Below are 12,890 nucleotides of genomic sequence, written 5' to 3'. Positions count from 1 at the left end.
TTTTGGGGGTATTTTCCTGTATCAGCTTCATGTCTTCCTTTGAGCGATATATTCCACATCTACTTTGTTTTAGCAATCAAGAATATTTCAGTTGTTTTTTATTAGAGATGTCCGATAATGGCTTTTTTGCCGATATCCAATATTCCGATATTGTCCAACTCTTAATTACCGATATCAACCGATACCGATGTATACAGTCATGGAATTAACACATTATTATGCCTAATTTTGTTGTGACGCCCCGCTGGATGCATTAAACAATGTAACACTTAGGTTTTCCAAAATAAATCAACTCAAGTTCTGGAAAAAAAATGCCAACATGGCACTTCCATATTTATTATTGAACTCACAAAGTGCATTATTTTTTCCTAACATGCCTCAAAACAGCAGCTTGGAATTTAGGACATGCTCACCCTAAGAGAGCATGAGAAAGTTGATGTGGGCGGGGTTAGGGTGGGGCGGGGTTGAGGTGAGTGAGTAGGGGCGGGTGTATATTGTAGCGTCCCGGAAGAGTTAGTGCTGCAAGGGTTTCTGGGTATTTGTTCTGTTGTGTTACGGTGCAGATGTTCTCCCGAAATGGGTTTGTCATTCTTGTTTGGTGTGGGTTCCCAGTGTGGCCCATATTTGTAACAGTGTTAAAGTTGTTTATACGGCCACCCTCAGTGTGACCTGTATGGCTGTTGATCAAGTATGAATTGCATTCACTTGTGAGTGTGAAAAGCTGTAGAAATTATGTGGCTCGCACGCAAAGGCAGTGCCTTTAAGGTTTATTGGCGCTCTGTTCTTCTCCCCACATCCATGTACAGCGGCGTATTAAAAAGTCATAAATTTTACTTTTTATATTATCGGACATCTCTATTTTTTGTCCTTCTTTGTGGGGACATTGTTGTCTTTGCTCCACAGTAAGTCTTTGCTGCCGTCCAGCATTCTGTTTTTGTTGACTTTGTAGCCACTTCAGTTTTAGCTTCATTCTGCATAGTCTTCCCTAAACTTCAGTACCTCTTCTTAGGGACACTCACCTTTTAGGTTAAGCATTAGACACTTTTTTACCTGCACGCTGCCTCCCGCTGTTTACGACATCTACAAAGCAATTAGCCACGGGCTGCCACCTACTGATATGGAAGAGTATTACATGGTTACCCTGCCGAGCTCAAGACAGCGCCGACACTCAACAACAACATATAATTTGCAGACTATAATTACTGGTTTGGAAAAAATATTTTCAACAAAAATAGGTGAAATTAGAGAATCTCCCACGGTACACAATAGCAATTCTTTGTATCTTTGTAGATGATGCTACATTTATACAAAATAATCCACACTATGTTAGTACATCAGTTGAGGAAAGTGATCAAACTACATAAATAACATCCTGTAATTTAATTTTGATTACATTTTTTGGTAACACTTTAGTAGAGGGAACATTCACCATTAATTAGTTGCTTATGAAGGTAACTAACACTTAATTTAGAGTTACTTGGACAATAGGGGAACATATAAGGGTTAGGGTTAAGGTTAATAATAAGCAATAATTCTGAGGTTATTGAGGGAACGCTCTTAGTAAATGGCTTACTGGTTGTATAATCAGGCATTGTTTGCAAATTAATAAGCAACTAATCAATGGTGAATATGTGTTTTCCATACTAAAGTGTCACCATTTCTTTAAAATCTTGATAGACGCCAATGTTGACTGATGAACAGTATCACATAATTTATTCAGAAAATATAAATAACGACAAATAAATGATTAACCGCAGCATGTAAGTGTAAAAGTAAACCGAACAACATTCTGATTTGTACATTTGTGCTTCTTTTATTTATAGCTCGGTTGGTAGAGTGGCCGTGCCAGCAACTCGAGGGTTGCAGGTTCGATTCCCGTTTCCGCCATCCTAGTCACTGCCGTTGTGTCCTTGGGCAAGACACTTTACCCACCTGCTCCCAGTGCCACCCACACTGGTTTAAATGTAACTTAGATATTGGGTTTCACTATGTAAAGCACTTTGAGTCACTCGAGAAAAAGCGCTATATAAATATAATTCACTTCACTAAACACTGAAACACAATCTAAAGTTGTCTTTATTTTTAAGTTATCGTGCCGTGATTTTGGAGTAGATTTTTCTCCACGTGACCCTCGATCTAAAATGAGTTTGACTCCCCTGATTTAGACTTAGATCAACTTTATTGATCCACATCAATTACAGGGATGTGCTGTCCAAAAACATGCTGAAGATACAAGACAGTGAAGCCAGACCTATTTGAATTATTTTAATAATGCTACATTGATCATAAATAATCAATAGTTTAGGTCAGTGGTTCTCAAATGGGGGTACGCTTACCCCTGGGGGTACTTGAACGTATGCCAAGGGGTACGTGAGGGGTTTTTTAAATATTCTAAAAATAGCAACAATTAAAAAATCCTTTATAAATATATTTATTGAATAAGACTTCAACAAAATATGAATGTAAGAAATGCCACAACGCAATATTCAGAGTTGACAGCTAGATTTTTTGTGGACATGTTCCATAAATATTGTGTTAAAGCTTTCTTTTTTGTGAAGAAATGTTTAGAATTAAGCTTATGAATCCAGATGGATCTCTATTACAATCCCCAAAGAGGGCACTTTAAGTGGATGATTACTTCTATGTGTAGAAATCTTTATTTATAATTGAATCACTTGTTTATTTTTTAACAAGTTTTTAGTTATTTTTATCTTTTTTTCCAAATTGTTCAAGAATATTTTGTACTGATACACAATTTAATAAATCAGAAACTGATGACATAGTGCTGTATTTTACTTTTTTATCTCTTTTTTTCAACCAAAAATGCTTTGCTCTGATTAGGGGGTACTTGAATTAAAAAAATGTTCACAGGGGGTACATCACTGAAAAAAGGTTGAGAACCACTGGTTTAGGTTAGCGTATTCAACCCCACATTGTCACTTCCTCTTACACCAGCAGTTCTGTAGCCTCCTACAGTAAGACCCAAACTCTTATATGGCGTGCATTTTCAATTTATCTTGGCTATATGGGCTCTTTGGAACCCAATGATTTTAAAAAATAAAAAAAAAAGTTGCCATCTGAACTTTTGAATGTGTTTTCAGCCGTCTTGAATCTAACATGTGATGTGGTATACTCTTCTTCCACCACTAATTGGCAGTATAATGTCCTTGTAAGTGGAAACCAGAGCCTTGGAGAGAAAAATGCTGTATTGTGGTTCTAACCAAAAATGTGATGGTCCACTTATGTGTGAAAGTATGAGATTTCTAATCTGCTGCCACATGTTCTTAACTCGGGCAGAAGAAGAAGAAGAAAACTAAGAAGACTTCTCTACCAACCCCTGAAGCTTCATGAGCGTTTTCCTCAACACGTAGCTAATCTTCCGCCTCGTGTCTATGGATGTTTACATTCATCCAGGTCAATGTCATCTCAGGTCAATCAATCGATCGCAACCGGACTGTTTGGTTTGTTTTAGAAGACGTTTTGCCTCTCGTCCGAGTAGGCTTCACAGTCCAGTTGTGATCGATTGAAAACCCCGAGATTACTTCCTCTTTTTCCTGAGCCGCCAGAGGATTCCTCTGGGGTGCTTGGCATCAGGGTGCTCCCTTTCCGAGCTCAAGAGCCTTTTTGACGACGAGACAGAAATGAGTAGTGGTTTGACTTGAAAAAACCCCAACACTGAACATGTAACCGTAACCAGTCCTGAAAGTCGTTACCTGAACAAAACTTGCAATGAGTATTTCTGGTTGACAAGGTTCAAGTTTCAAAATGTATTCGTCACATGCAGACTACACCACAGTGAAATGCTTTTTTCCATGCTCTTCAGATGTTGCGTAGAGTGGGATCCAAACACTAGTTCAGTGGTTCTTAACCTTGTTGGAGGTACCGAACCCCGCCAGTTTCATATATGCATTCACCAAAAATAAATGTTTTTTTCTTAATTTGATGATGTTACTATATTAAAGAAATACTAATAAATATATATCTTACCAACAGAAAGTTACAGGAATGTACACATGATCCCATGTTTACATCTCATTGTGCAACATGTGAATGTTTTAGTGGGACCTAAATGCGATATCTGAAAGGGGTACAAATTATTTCCAACCCCACCTTGTACAGAGCTCATGAAAAACAATGTTGTTTTTTATGTCATTGTAAGTGTGCCAAAACACTTACAGTATATTAGAAAATTATCTCATGGAAATGATTGCTGTCATTTGATTATAATAATTAAACATTGAACTTGTTATTTAGTCAGGTTTAGACGGAGGCTCCGTCGAACCCCTGAGGCCGACTGACCGAGCCCCTAGGGTTTGATCGAACACAGGTTAAGAACCACTGCACTAGTTGCAGAATCTAATACACTAAATACAAAGAAATATTAAAAAATTGAATATCTCTGATGTACATTAATTACAAGACAATTAAGTTGCACAATAAGTCACAGTAGTTATGGTAGAAGTATCAGTACGAGTAGAAGTACAGCAGTCAAATACAGTACCAGTGCAAGATCAAATAATATAACACAGTATGTACAGTTTAGGAAGCAACAAATATTAAGGTGTCTACAGTTCTTTGGCAGTTGAGTAGTATGAACAAAGGTAATGTGTTAGCTTTCACTGTTATGCTGATGACACCCAACTCTACATGCCCCTAAAGCTGACCAACACGCCGGATTGTAGTCAGCTGGAGGCGTGTCTTAATGAAATTAAACAATGGATGTCCGCTAACGTTTTGCAACTCAACGCCAAAAAAACGGAAATGCTGATTATCGGTCCTGCTAGACACCGAACTCTATTTAATAATACAACTCTAACATTTGACAACCAAACAATTAAACAAGGCGACACGGTAAAGAATCTGGGTATTATCTTCGACCCAACTCTCTCCTTTGAGGCACACATTAAAAGCGTTACTAAAACGGCCTTCTTTCATCTCCGTAATATCGCTAAAATTCGCTCCATTCTGTCCACTAAAGACGCTGAGACCATTATCCATGCGTTTGTTACGTCTCGCCTCGACTACTGTAACGTATTATTTTCGGGTCTCCCCATGTCTAGCATTAAAAGATTACAGTTGGTACAAAATGCGGCTGCTAGACTTTTGACAAGAACAAGAAAGTTTGATCACATTACGCCTGTACTGGCTCACCTGCACTGGCTTCCTGTGCACTTAAGATGTGACTTTAAGGTTTTACTACTTACGTATAAAATACTACACGGTTTAGCTCCATCCTATCTTGCCGATTGTATTGTACCATATGTCCCGGCAAGAAATCTGCGTTCAAAGGACTCCGGCTTGTTAGTGATTCCCAAAGCCCAAAAAAAGTCTGCGGGCTATAGAGCGTTTTCCGTTCGGGCTCCAGTACTCTGGAATGCCCTCCCGGTAACAGTTCGAGATGCCACCTCAGTAGAAGCATTTAAGTCTCACCTTAAAACTCATTTGTATACTCTAGCCTTTAAATAGACTCCCTTTTTAGACCAGTTGATCTGCCGTTTCTTTTCTTTTTCTTCTATGTCCCACTCTCCCTTGTGGAGGGGGTCCGGTCCGATCCGGTGGCCATGTACTGCTTGCCTGTGTATCGGCTGGGGACATCTCTGCGCTGCTGATCCGCCTCCGCTTGGGATGGTTTCCTGCTGGCTCCGCTGTGAACGGGACTCTCGCTGCTGTGTTGGATCCGCTTTGGACTGGACTCTCGCGACTGTGTTGGATCCATTGTGGATTGAACTTTCACAGTATCATGTTAGACCCGCTCGACATTCATTGCTTTCCTCCTCTCCAAGGTTCTCATAGTCATCATTGTCACCGATGTCCCACTGGGTCATTATTGTCACCGATGTCCCACTGGGTGTGAGTTTTCCTTGCCCTTATGTGGGCCTACCGAGGATGTCGTGGTGGTTTGTGCAGCCCTTTGAGACACTAGTGATTTAGGGCTATATAAGTAAACATTGATTGATTGATTGATAATGAAACAGTATGACTTCTTCATACTCTTGTTTTACATTATTTTTACTTTTTTTTTTTATTTAATTTTTTACAGTCATTGAATAAAGAGTATGGTATTCTGGTAATTACAGTGGTAAGTAAAGTGTTTTTACACTTTTTTTTTTTACATTATTTACAGTTATTGAATGAAGAGTATTGTAGTCTGGTAATTACAGTGGTAAGTAAAGTGAGATCAGACCTGGGCAATTTAAGGCAATGTCTGACATTTTCCCAATTTTTTTTTTTATCTTTAAGATTGTAAATGTAACTGCCATTATGATGTACAAAGTATTTCAATGGTTGGAATCTGCACTTGTGCATGACATACTACTTACTATGGTCATCTACGTCACAGTAGCTCAGACTAGGACACCAAGCAGTGTGGGATTTTTACAACAAAGTTCTAAGGTTTAGTGATATATCAGATTGTAGGTGGGTTTATTTTTTACCCTTTGCGTTCATATATGCTGTGTTTGTTGCATTTTTGTTGCGTTTTGCCTCTTAAGTCCATCATACATTTTCGAACACATGCATCATTTCCATTGTTTATTCAACTTTATTGTTATCACCTCAATCAATCAATCAATGTTTGTTTATATAGCCCTAAATCACCAGTGTCTCAAAGGGCTGCACAAATCACAACACAAACGACATCCTCGGTAGAGCCCACATAAGGGCAAGGAAAACTCACACCCAGTGGGACGTCGGTGACGATGATGACTATGAGAAACCTTGGAGAGGACCGCAAGCAATGGATGTCGAGCGTGTCTAACATGATGCTGTGAAAGTTCAATCCATAGTGGATCCAACAGAACCGTGAGAGTCCGATCCAAAGTGGATCGAACACAGTAGCGAGAGTCCCGTCCATAATGGTGCCAACAGGAAACCATCCCAAGCGGAGGCGGATCAGCAGCGCAGAGATGTCCCCAGCCGATACACAGGCGAGTGGTCCATCGTGGGTCCCGACTCTGGACGAGCGGTCCATCCTGGGTCCCGAATCTGGACAGCCAGTACTTCATCCATGGCCATCGGACCGGACCCCCTCCACAAGGGAGAATGGGACAGAGGAGAAAAAGAAAAAAGGCAGATAAACTGGTCTAAAAAGGGGGTCTATTTAAAGGCTAGAGTATACAATTGAGTTTTAAGGTGAGACTTAAATGTTTCTACTGTGGTTATATTATACAAATATATAACAGAGATACATCTCTGTTATATATTTTTATAATGCCCCCATTTTTGTGAAGTGACAGTGCTGACGTTTTGTAAATTGTTAATGTCGTCCTGGCTTGCAAATACATTTATGTAAAAAAAAAAGAAGCGAGGAATAATGTCAACAGGAAGTGACGTAGCCCCCTGCCTTGCACTATTGCACATGCGCGGACTGGTCGCGTAAGGTACCAATTGTATCGTAAAAGACAACAGTGCAGTGAACTCTTTAAATTATGCGGTAATTCTTTCAGTTTCATATTCGTCGAAGGTGTGACAAACTAGACTTTATTCTTTCTTGGTGTCAGGATGAACTTTGAAGCTTCTGAGGCTAACCTAGCCTGCTAGTTAGCTTAGCTTGCTAGCTGCTAATAAAAAAACACGGAAGTTATCAAGACATCGCTAAGCAGACACAAGTGTGAGTATAAAGTGTTGTGCTTTTGTAAAATGTGTAAAATACAAATGCTGAGAGTCTTGGTTAATTAGCAACTAACTGTGGGTGTGGGAAAATATATGTAGTGTTATAAAGAAAGCTATAGCACGACGAGGAACATTCTCGAACAAAAGAGGAGAACAAGCGACAACGTCAACTACTGGACGCTGTTTTCAGAAACATCAAGTTGTGTTACACAGAACAGGTTTGTTTACTTCTTACGCTCACGTCTTTACTAACTTTATGTTTCATCATTGACATGATAGAATAATTGGAATGACTTTACTGAGTGGAGGAGCATTGTCAATAAGTGTAAGTCGGATAGTATATAATTTATAAAAAAATTTCATTTGCACACAATACAAAAATAATGAAAACAACTGCTTTGTTTGCCAAATAACCGCAATCTTCATAGCAGCAGGGCAGTAGTAAAGGGGAACTGCAATTTTTGGGGGGGAAATTTTGCCTACCATTCACAATTCCTTTGGCAGACAAGTGCGCACGTCTTACTCTTTTTGTGCATTCTAAACTGGGGGGGAAAAATATTAGAAAGAGGCAGCTAACACCGGAGTTAATGGGTATTAAATCTATTATGCCTACACTCTAAATAACCTCCAACAAAGTCTTATACACATTCTGTCAGTATATTTGTAATGTAGTAGGGCTGGGCGATATATCCATTTTTTAATATCTCAATATTTTTAGGCCATATCGCGATACACGATATATATCTCGATATTTTGCTTAGCCTTGAATGAACACTTGACACATATAATCACAGCAATATGATGATTCAATGTGTCGACATTAAAACATTCTTGTTCATACTGCATTAATATATGCTACTTTTAAACTTCCATGCAGAGAGGGAAGTCACAACTAAGTCAATTGACCAAAACTGTATTTATTAAACAGCTGACATCAAATATTAACTCTTTACTTTATTAAATGTTGTAAAAGTATTAAGTGGCACTCCGAGTGAACAGATTACTAATGCCAGCAAGCTAACGCTAAAGTGTTGTTGCCATGAGATAATCAGTGACATTTCTTCTTTATATATTGTTATTCACTACTGAAATGCACTAAATGGAATTGCCTGACCCTCATGAATTCATCATTTACTGAGAGGATGACTTTCTGATTGTTAGACATTGCAGAAAAAACCCTGATATTTATGAACAATTTGGTACACTTTGTTTTTTATATCGTTTTGTTTGTTATTGCTGCCTTTAATCAATATATATGTTTTGTTACATGATGTCTTTATAATATATATTTTTTATTTAATTTGGCAAAAAGTCAGTTGAATCAGAGAGGAACTATTGTCCAATTTGAGATTGTTTATTTTCAATAGATTAAAGTTATTGTAAAACTAAGCACACGAAGGAAAGTACATTAAGACACACATTGTTTCATGTGACTTAGCAAAGTTGGACCTTTCAAAATCATGTGTTTTTGTCTTCCTGTGCTCTGTAGACGTCTGTGAAAAACATCTTCTTCCTGACCAACAGGAGTGGAATTCCAGGATGGAGCAGGAGCAACCACGGCCCTTCCATATTACAAAGGAAGAGGCAGTGCCACAGCCTCCCCACGTTAAAGAGGAAATTGAGGAGCTCCAGCCCCTCCACACTAAAGAGGAAGATGACATCAGTTTGAATGGAGAGAGTATTGAAGGACTGGAGGAGGTTGATGTCCACAAGATGCCATTGATTTATGTCATTGTGAAGAAGGAAGATGATGAGGTCAAAAGTGAAAGTGAGGAGAAGAGAGAGGTGAAGTCTCCAAGCAGCAGCTCAACTCAACACATGACAACAGAAGCTGATGGAGACCACTGTGGAGGATCACAAGCAGACAAGCTCATAGCTCCACTATCAGATAGTGATGACACAACGTCACACTCTCCTGACACTGATGATGAAGACTCTGAAGCTGATACAACATGTCACACTGACAACACACACTTTGAATGTTCTCACTGTGGCAAAACCTTTAACCGCCATTGTAATCTGAAAAGACACACGAGAACACACACCGGTGAAAAACCTTTTATCTGTTCACGCTGTGGTAAAAGCTTTACCCAAAATAATCATTTGAAAACACACATGAGAACACACACTGGAGAAAACCCCTTTTCTTGTTCAATCTGCTGTAGAGGTTTTGGACAAAAAGATAAATTGAAAAGACACATGAGAACACACACTGGTGAAAAACCTTTTTCATGTTTAAGCTGCGGTAAAGGTTTTACACAAAACGATAAGTTGAAAAGACACATGAGAACACACACCGGCGAAAAACCTTTTTCCTGTTCAATCTGTAGTAAAGGTTTTACACAAAATATTCATTTGAAAACACACATGACAACACACACCGGTGAAAAACGTATTGCATGTTCAATTAGTGCTAAAGGTTTTGTACGAAATATGAATGTGAAAAGACTGACAGCACACACTAGGGAAAAAACTATCTGTTCAATCTGTGGTAAAGGTTTTGTACGAAATATGAATTTTAAAATACACATGAGATCACACACTGGTGAAAAACCTTTTTCTTGTTCAAGTTGTGGCAAATGTTTTGTACAAAATAGGGATTTGAAAAGACACATGAGAACACACACTGGTGAAAAACCCTTTTCTTGTTCAAGCTGTGGCAAATGTTATATACAAAGTTGGGATTTGAAAACGCACATGAGAACACACACTGGTGAAAAACCTTTTATCTGTTCAATCTGTGCGAAAAGTTTTACACGAAATCAGCACTTGAAAAAACACATGAGAACGCACACTGGTGAAAAACCTTTTTCCTGTTCAATCTGTGCTAAAAGTTTTGTACAAAGCTATACGTTGGAAAGACACATAAGAACACACACCGGTGAGGAAGTGTGATGAAAGATTATCTCAAAAGTACACACAAGTGAGAATATCCGCAACAATTGAAGCTGCAAGGTTAAAAAAAAATCTGTCAAATCTTTAACATAGACCTAACATCACTACATGTAACATGTGTGACATCATTGTTGTGTAACAGTCTTGTTAATATGTTTCTACCGTTTTAAGATCAGATTTGTTTAGATAAGTGGTTTAAGTATGTGCTTTAGTTTACAACATAGTGTGCATTTATTTAATGTAAGGTATAGCTCGGTTGGTAGAGAGGCCGTGCCAGCAACTTGAGGGTTGCAGGTTCGTTCCCCGCTTCCGCCATCCTAATCACTGCCGTTGTGTCCTTGGGCAAGACACTTTACCCACCTGCTCCCAGTGCCACCCACACTGGTTTAAATGTAAAAATTAGATATTGGGTTTCGCTTTGTAAAGCGCTTTGAGTCACTAGACAAAAAGCGCTATATAAATATAATTTACTTCACTACTACTACTACTTAAAATGAACCAATTTCCTTGATTGAAAATTTCCGCACTGACTGACGCATCACCTTATTTTTACTACCCTTACATTTACTTTTTTATTTGTTTCGGAATTAAATGGAACAAACCATATGTTACACAAAATTGTATGTGTATATAGAATACATAATCAAAATTATGTGTTGTATTTTCTCATAATAGTGTTATAGGTTTTTAAATGTATGAAATGTGTTGCACATTTTCATTTCTAATTGTAAATGATTCCATATATTAACTTTTTTATATGATATGCATGTTTTGTTTTTGAGTACACAAATCTTTTGGTTTATATTTGGTTTACTTCTGGACCACATCTGGAAGCATTTTATTATTTATTTTATACATGATTTGACCTTTTTCCCACCTTTGCATTAATCAATCAATCAATGTTTATTTATATAGCACCACCTTTGCAGCGGCCCATCAATGTTTTTATTCTGTGTGCCCTGTATGATGTATGTTTGATTTTGAACAGGTTTGTACTTAACAATTAATTTTATTGTTATTTTTAACTGCAAAGACAATAAAGTTCCATTCCATGTTTGACTTTATGAATCTTTTCTGTCTTGATAATTCAGAGTTGGGCTTCACGGTGGCAGAGGGGTTAGTGTGTCTGCCTCACAATACGAAGGTCCTGCAGTCCTGGGTTCAAATCCAGGCTCGGGATCTTTCTGTGTGGAGTTTGCATGTTCTCCCCGTGAATGCGTGGGTTCCCTCCGGGTACTCCGGCTTCCTCCCACTTCCAAAGACATGCACCTGGGGATAGGTTGATTGGCAACACTAAATTGGCCCTAGCGTGTGAATGTGAGTGTGAAAGTTGTCTGTCTATCTGTGTTGGCCCTGCGATGAGGTGGTGACTTGTCCGGGGTGTACCCCGCCTTCCGCCCGATTGTAGCTGAGATAGGCGCCGGTGCCCCCCGCGACCCCGAAAGGGAATAAGTGGTAGAAAATGGATGGATGGATGGATAATTCAGAGTTATGCGCATTCCTCTTTTTATTTGGTTTGTGATTGTTTAATATGTATAATGCCAGACTTTTATGCAATAAGCAATGTTTACTTCAACTAAAGTTGGGTACATGTGATAAATATATGTTGATTACAATGTTTCATATTCATACAATATGAAGCTGAGCTATTTTGATGGAGGAAAGATTAATGCACATGTACCACCAGGAGCAGAACCAGCGTTAAGAGGTGTCATTTCCCCCAGGGATCAATAAAGTACTTTCTATTCTATTGTATTCAAATATACTTTTAGGCATGTCAATAGAAGAAGTGGGGGAAAAAGAGTAAAGGTCAGAAAATAATAGACAAACTATAAAGACAAAATTGCTGCACAAATGATTAGGACTTGCTTGGGGAGGTTTTGACAAGGTGCGGGGATGAGTGCTGGTTATGGATAAACCATAACATTAAAAATATAATAGACAATCATTTTACCAACCCAAAGATTGAGATGTTTGGGTAGAATTGCACAAAGTGGAGGGGCAACTCCACACAGGTATTTCACCTAAAACTCCCCATAAGGGTATAGAAAATGGATGGATGGATGTTGTGAGAGTAGCGTATGTGTGTGTGTGCTCCTTTAAGAATGGCAGCGAGTGGGCAAGTGAGGAGAGGCAGTTTGTGTGTGCTGGAGTGTTGGATGTCCGATTGGCCCTGTTGAAATTACAAATAAAGTGACATACTTGTAACGAATCTACAAATATTGTCCGACCCAAGTTTATGTGGAGGGTGTTACCGGCCTTGACGATACATCAGGGCAAGAAAGGTGTAAGAAATCTTTTATATTGTATTCGAATTTGAAAGAGGTTCCGCAACCTCCAGGTTCTGTAACAGCTTCTTCCCTCATGCTATAAGAGTCTTGAAC

The 12,890-nt window shown here is 38.7% G+C and overlaps 1 protein-coding gene across 5 annotated transcripts in view; it reads left to right on the top strand.

Annotated features, from left to right (window-relative positions):
- Positions 1-11,565, top strand: part of LOC133564645 (gastrula zinc finger protein XlCGF28.1-like) — a 29,265-nt gene extending 17,700 nt beyond the window's left edge. Inside the window, exons 1-3 of one of the 5 annotated variants that reach the window (XM_061919100.1) lie at positions 7,348-7,609; positions 7,711-7,829; positions 9,136-11,565. In XM_061919100.1, coding sequence (XP_061775084.1) covers positions 9,151-10,506 — 1,356 coding nt within the window. In that variant the 5' untranslated portion in view covers positions 7,348-7,609; positions 7,711-7,829; positions 9,136-9,150 and the 3' untranslated portion in view covers positions 10,507-11,565. Of the gene's footprint in view, positions 1-7,347; positions 7,610-7,710; positions 7,830-9,100 lie in introns of those variants that run through there. The other 4 variants (XM_061919098.1, XM_061919102.1, XM_061919099.1 and 1 more) reach the window with 4 other exon arrangements.
- Positions 11,566-12,890: the final 1,325 nt, after the last annotated feature.

Source organism: Nerophis ophidion, linkage group LG13 (genome assembly GCF_033978795.1).
Source record: "Nerophis ophidion isolate RoL-2023_Sa linkage group LG13, RoL_Noph_v1.0, whole genome shotgun sequence".
In the NCBI taxonomy this organism is placed as follows: Eukaryota; Metazoa; Chordata; class Actinopteri; order Syngnathiformes; family Syngnathidae; genus Nerophis; species Nerophis ophidion.
This window is presented reverse-complemented; position numbering and strand designations above follow the sequence as displayed.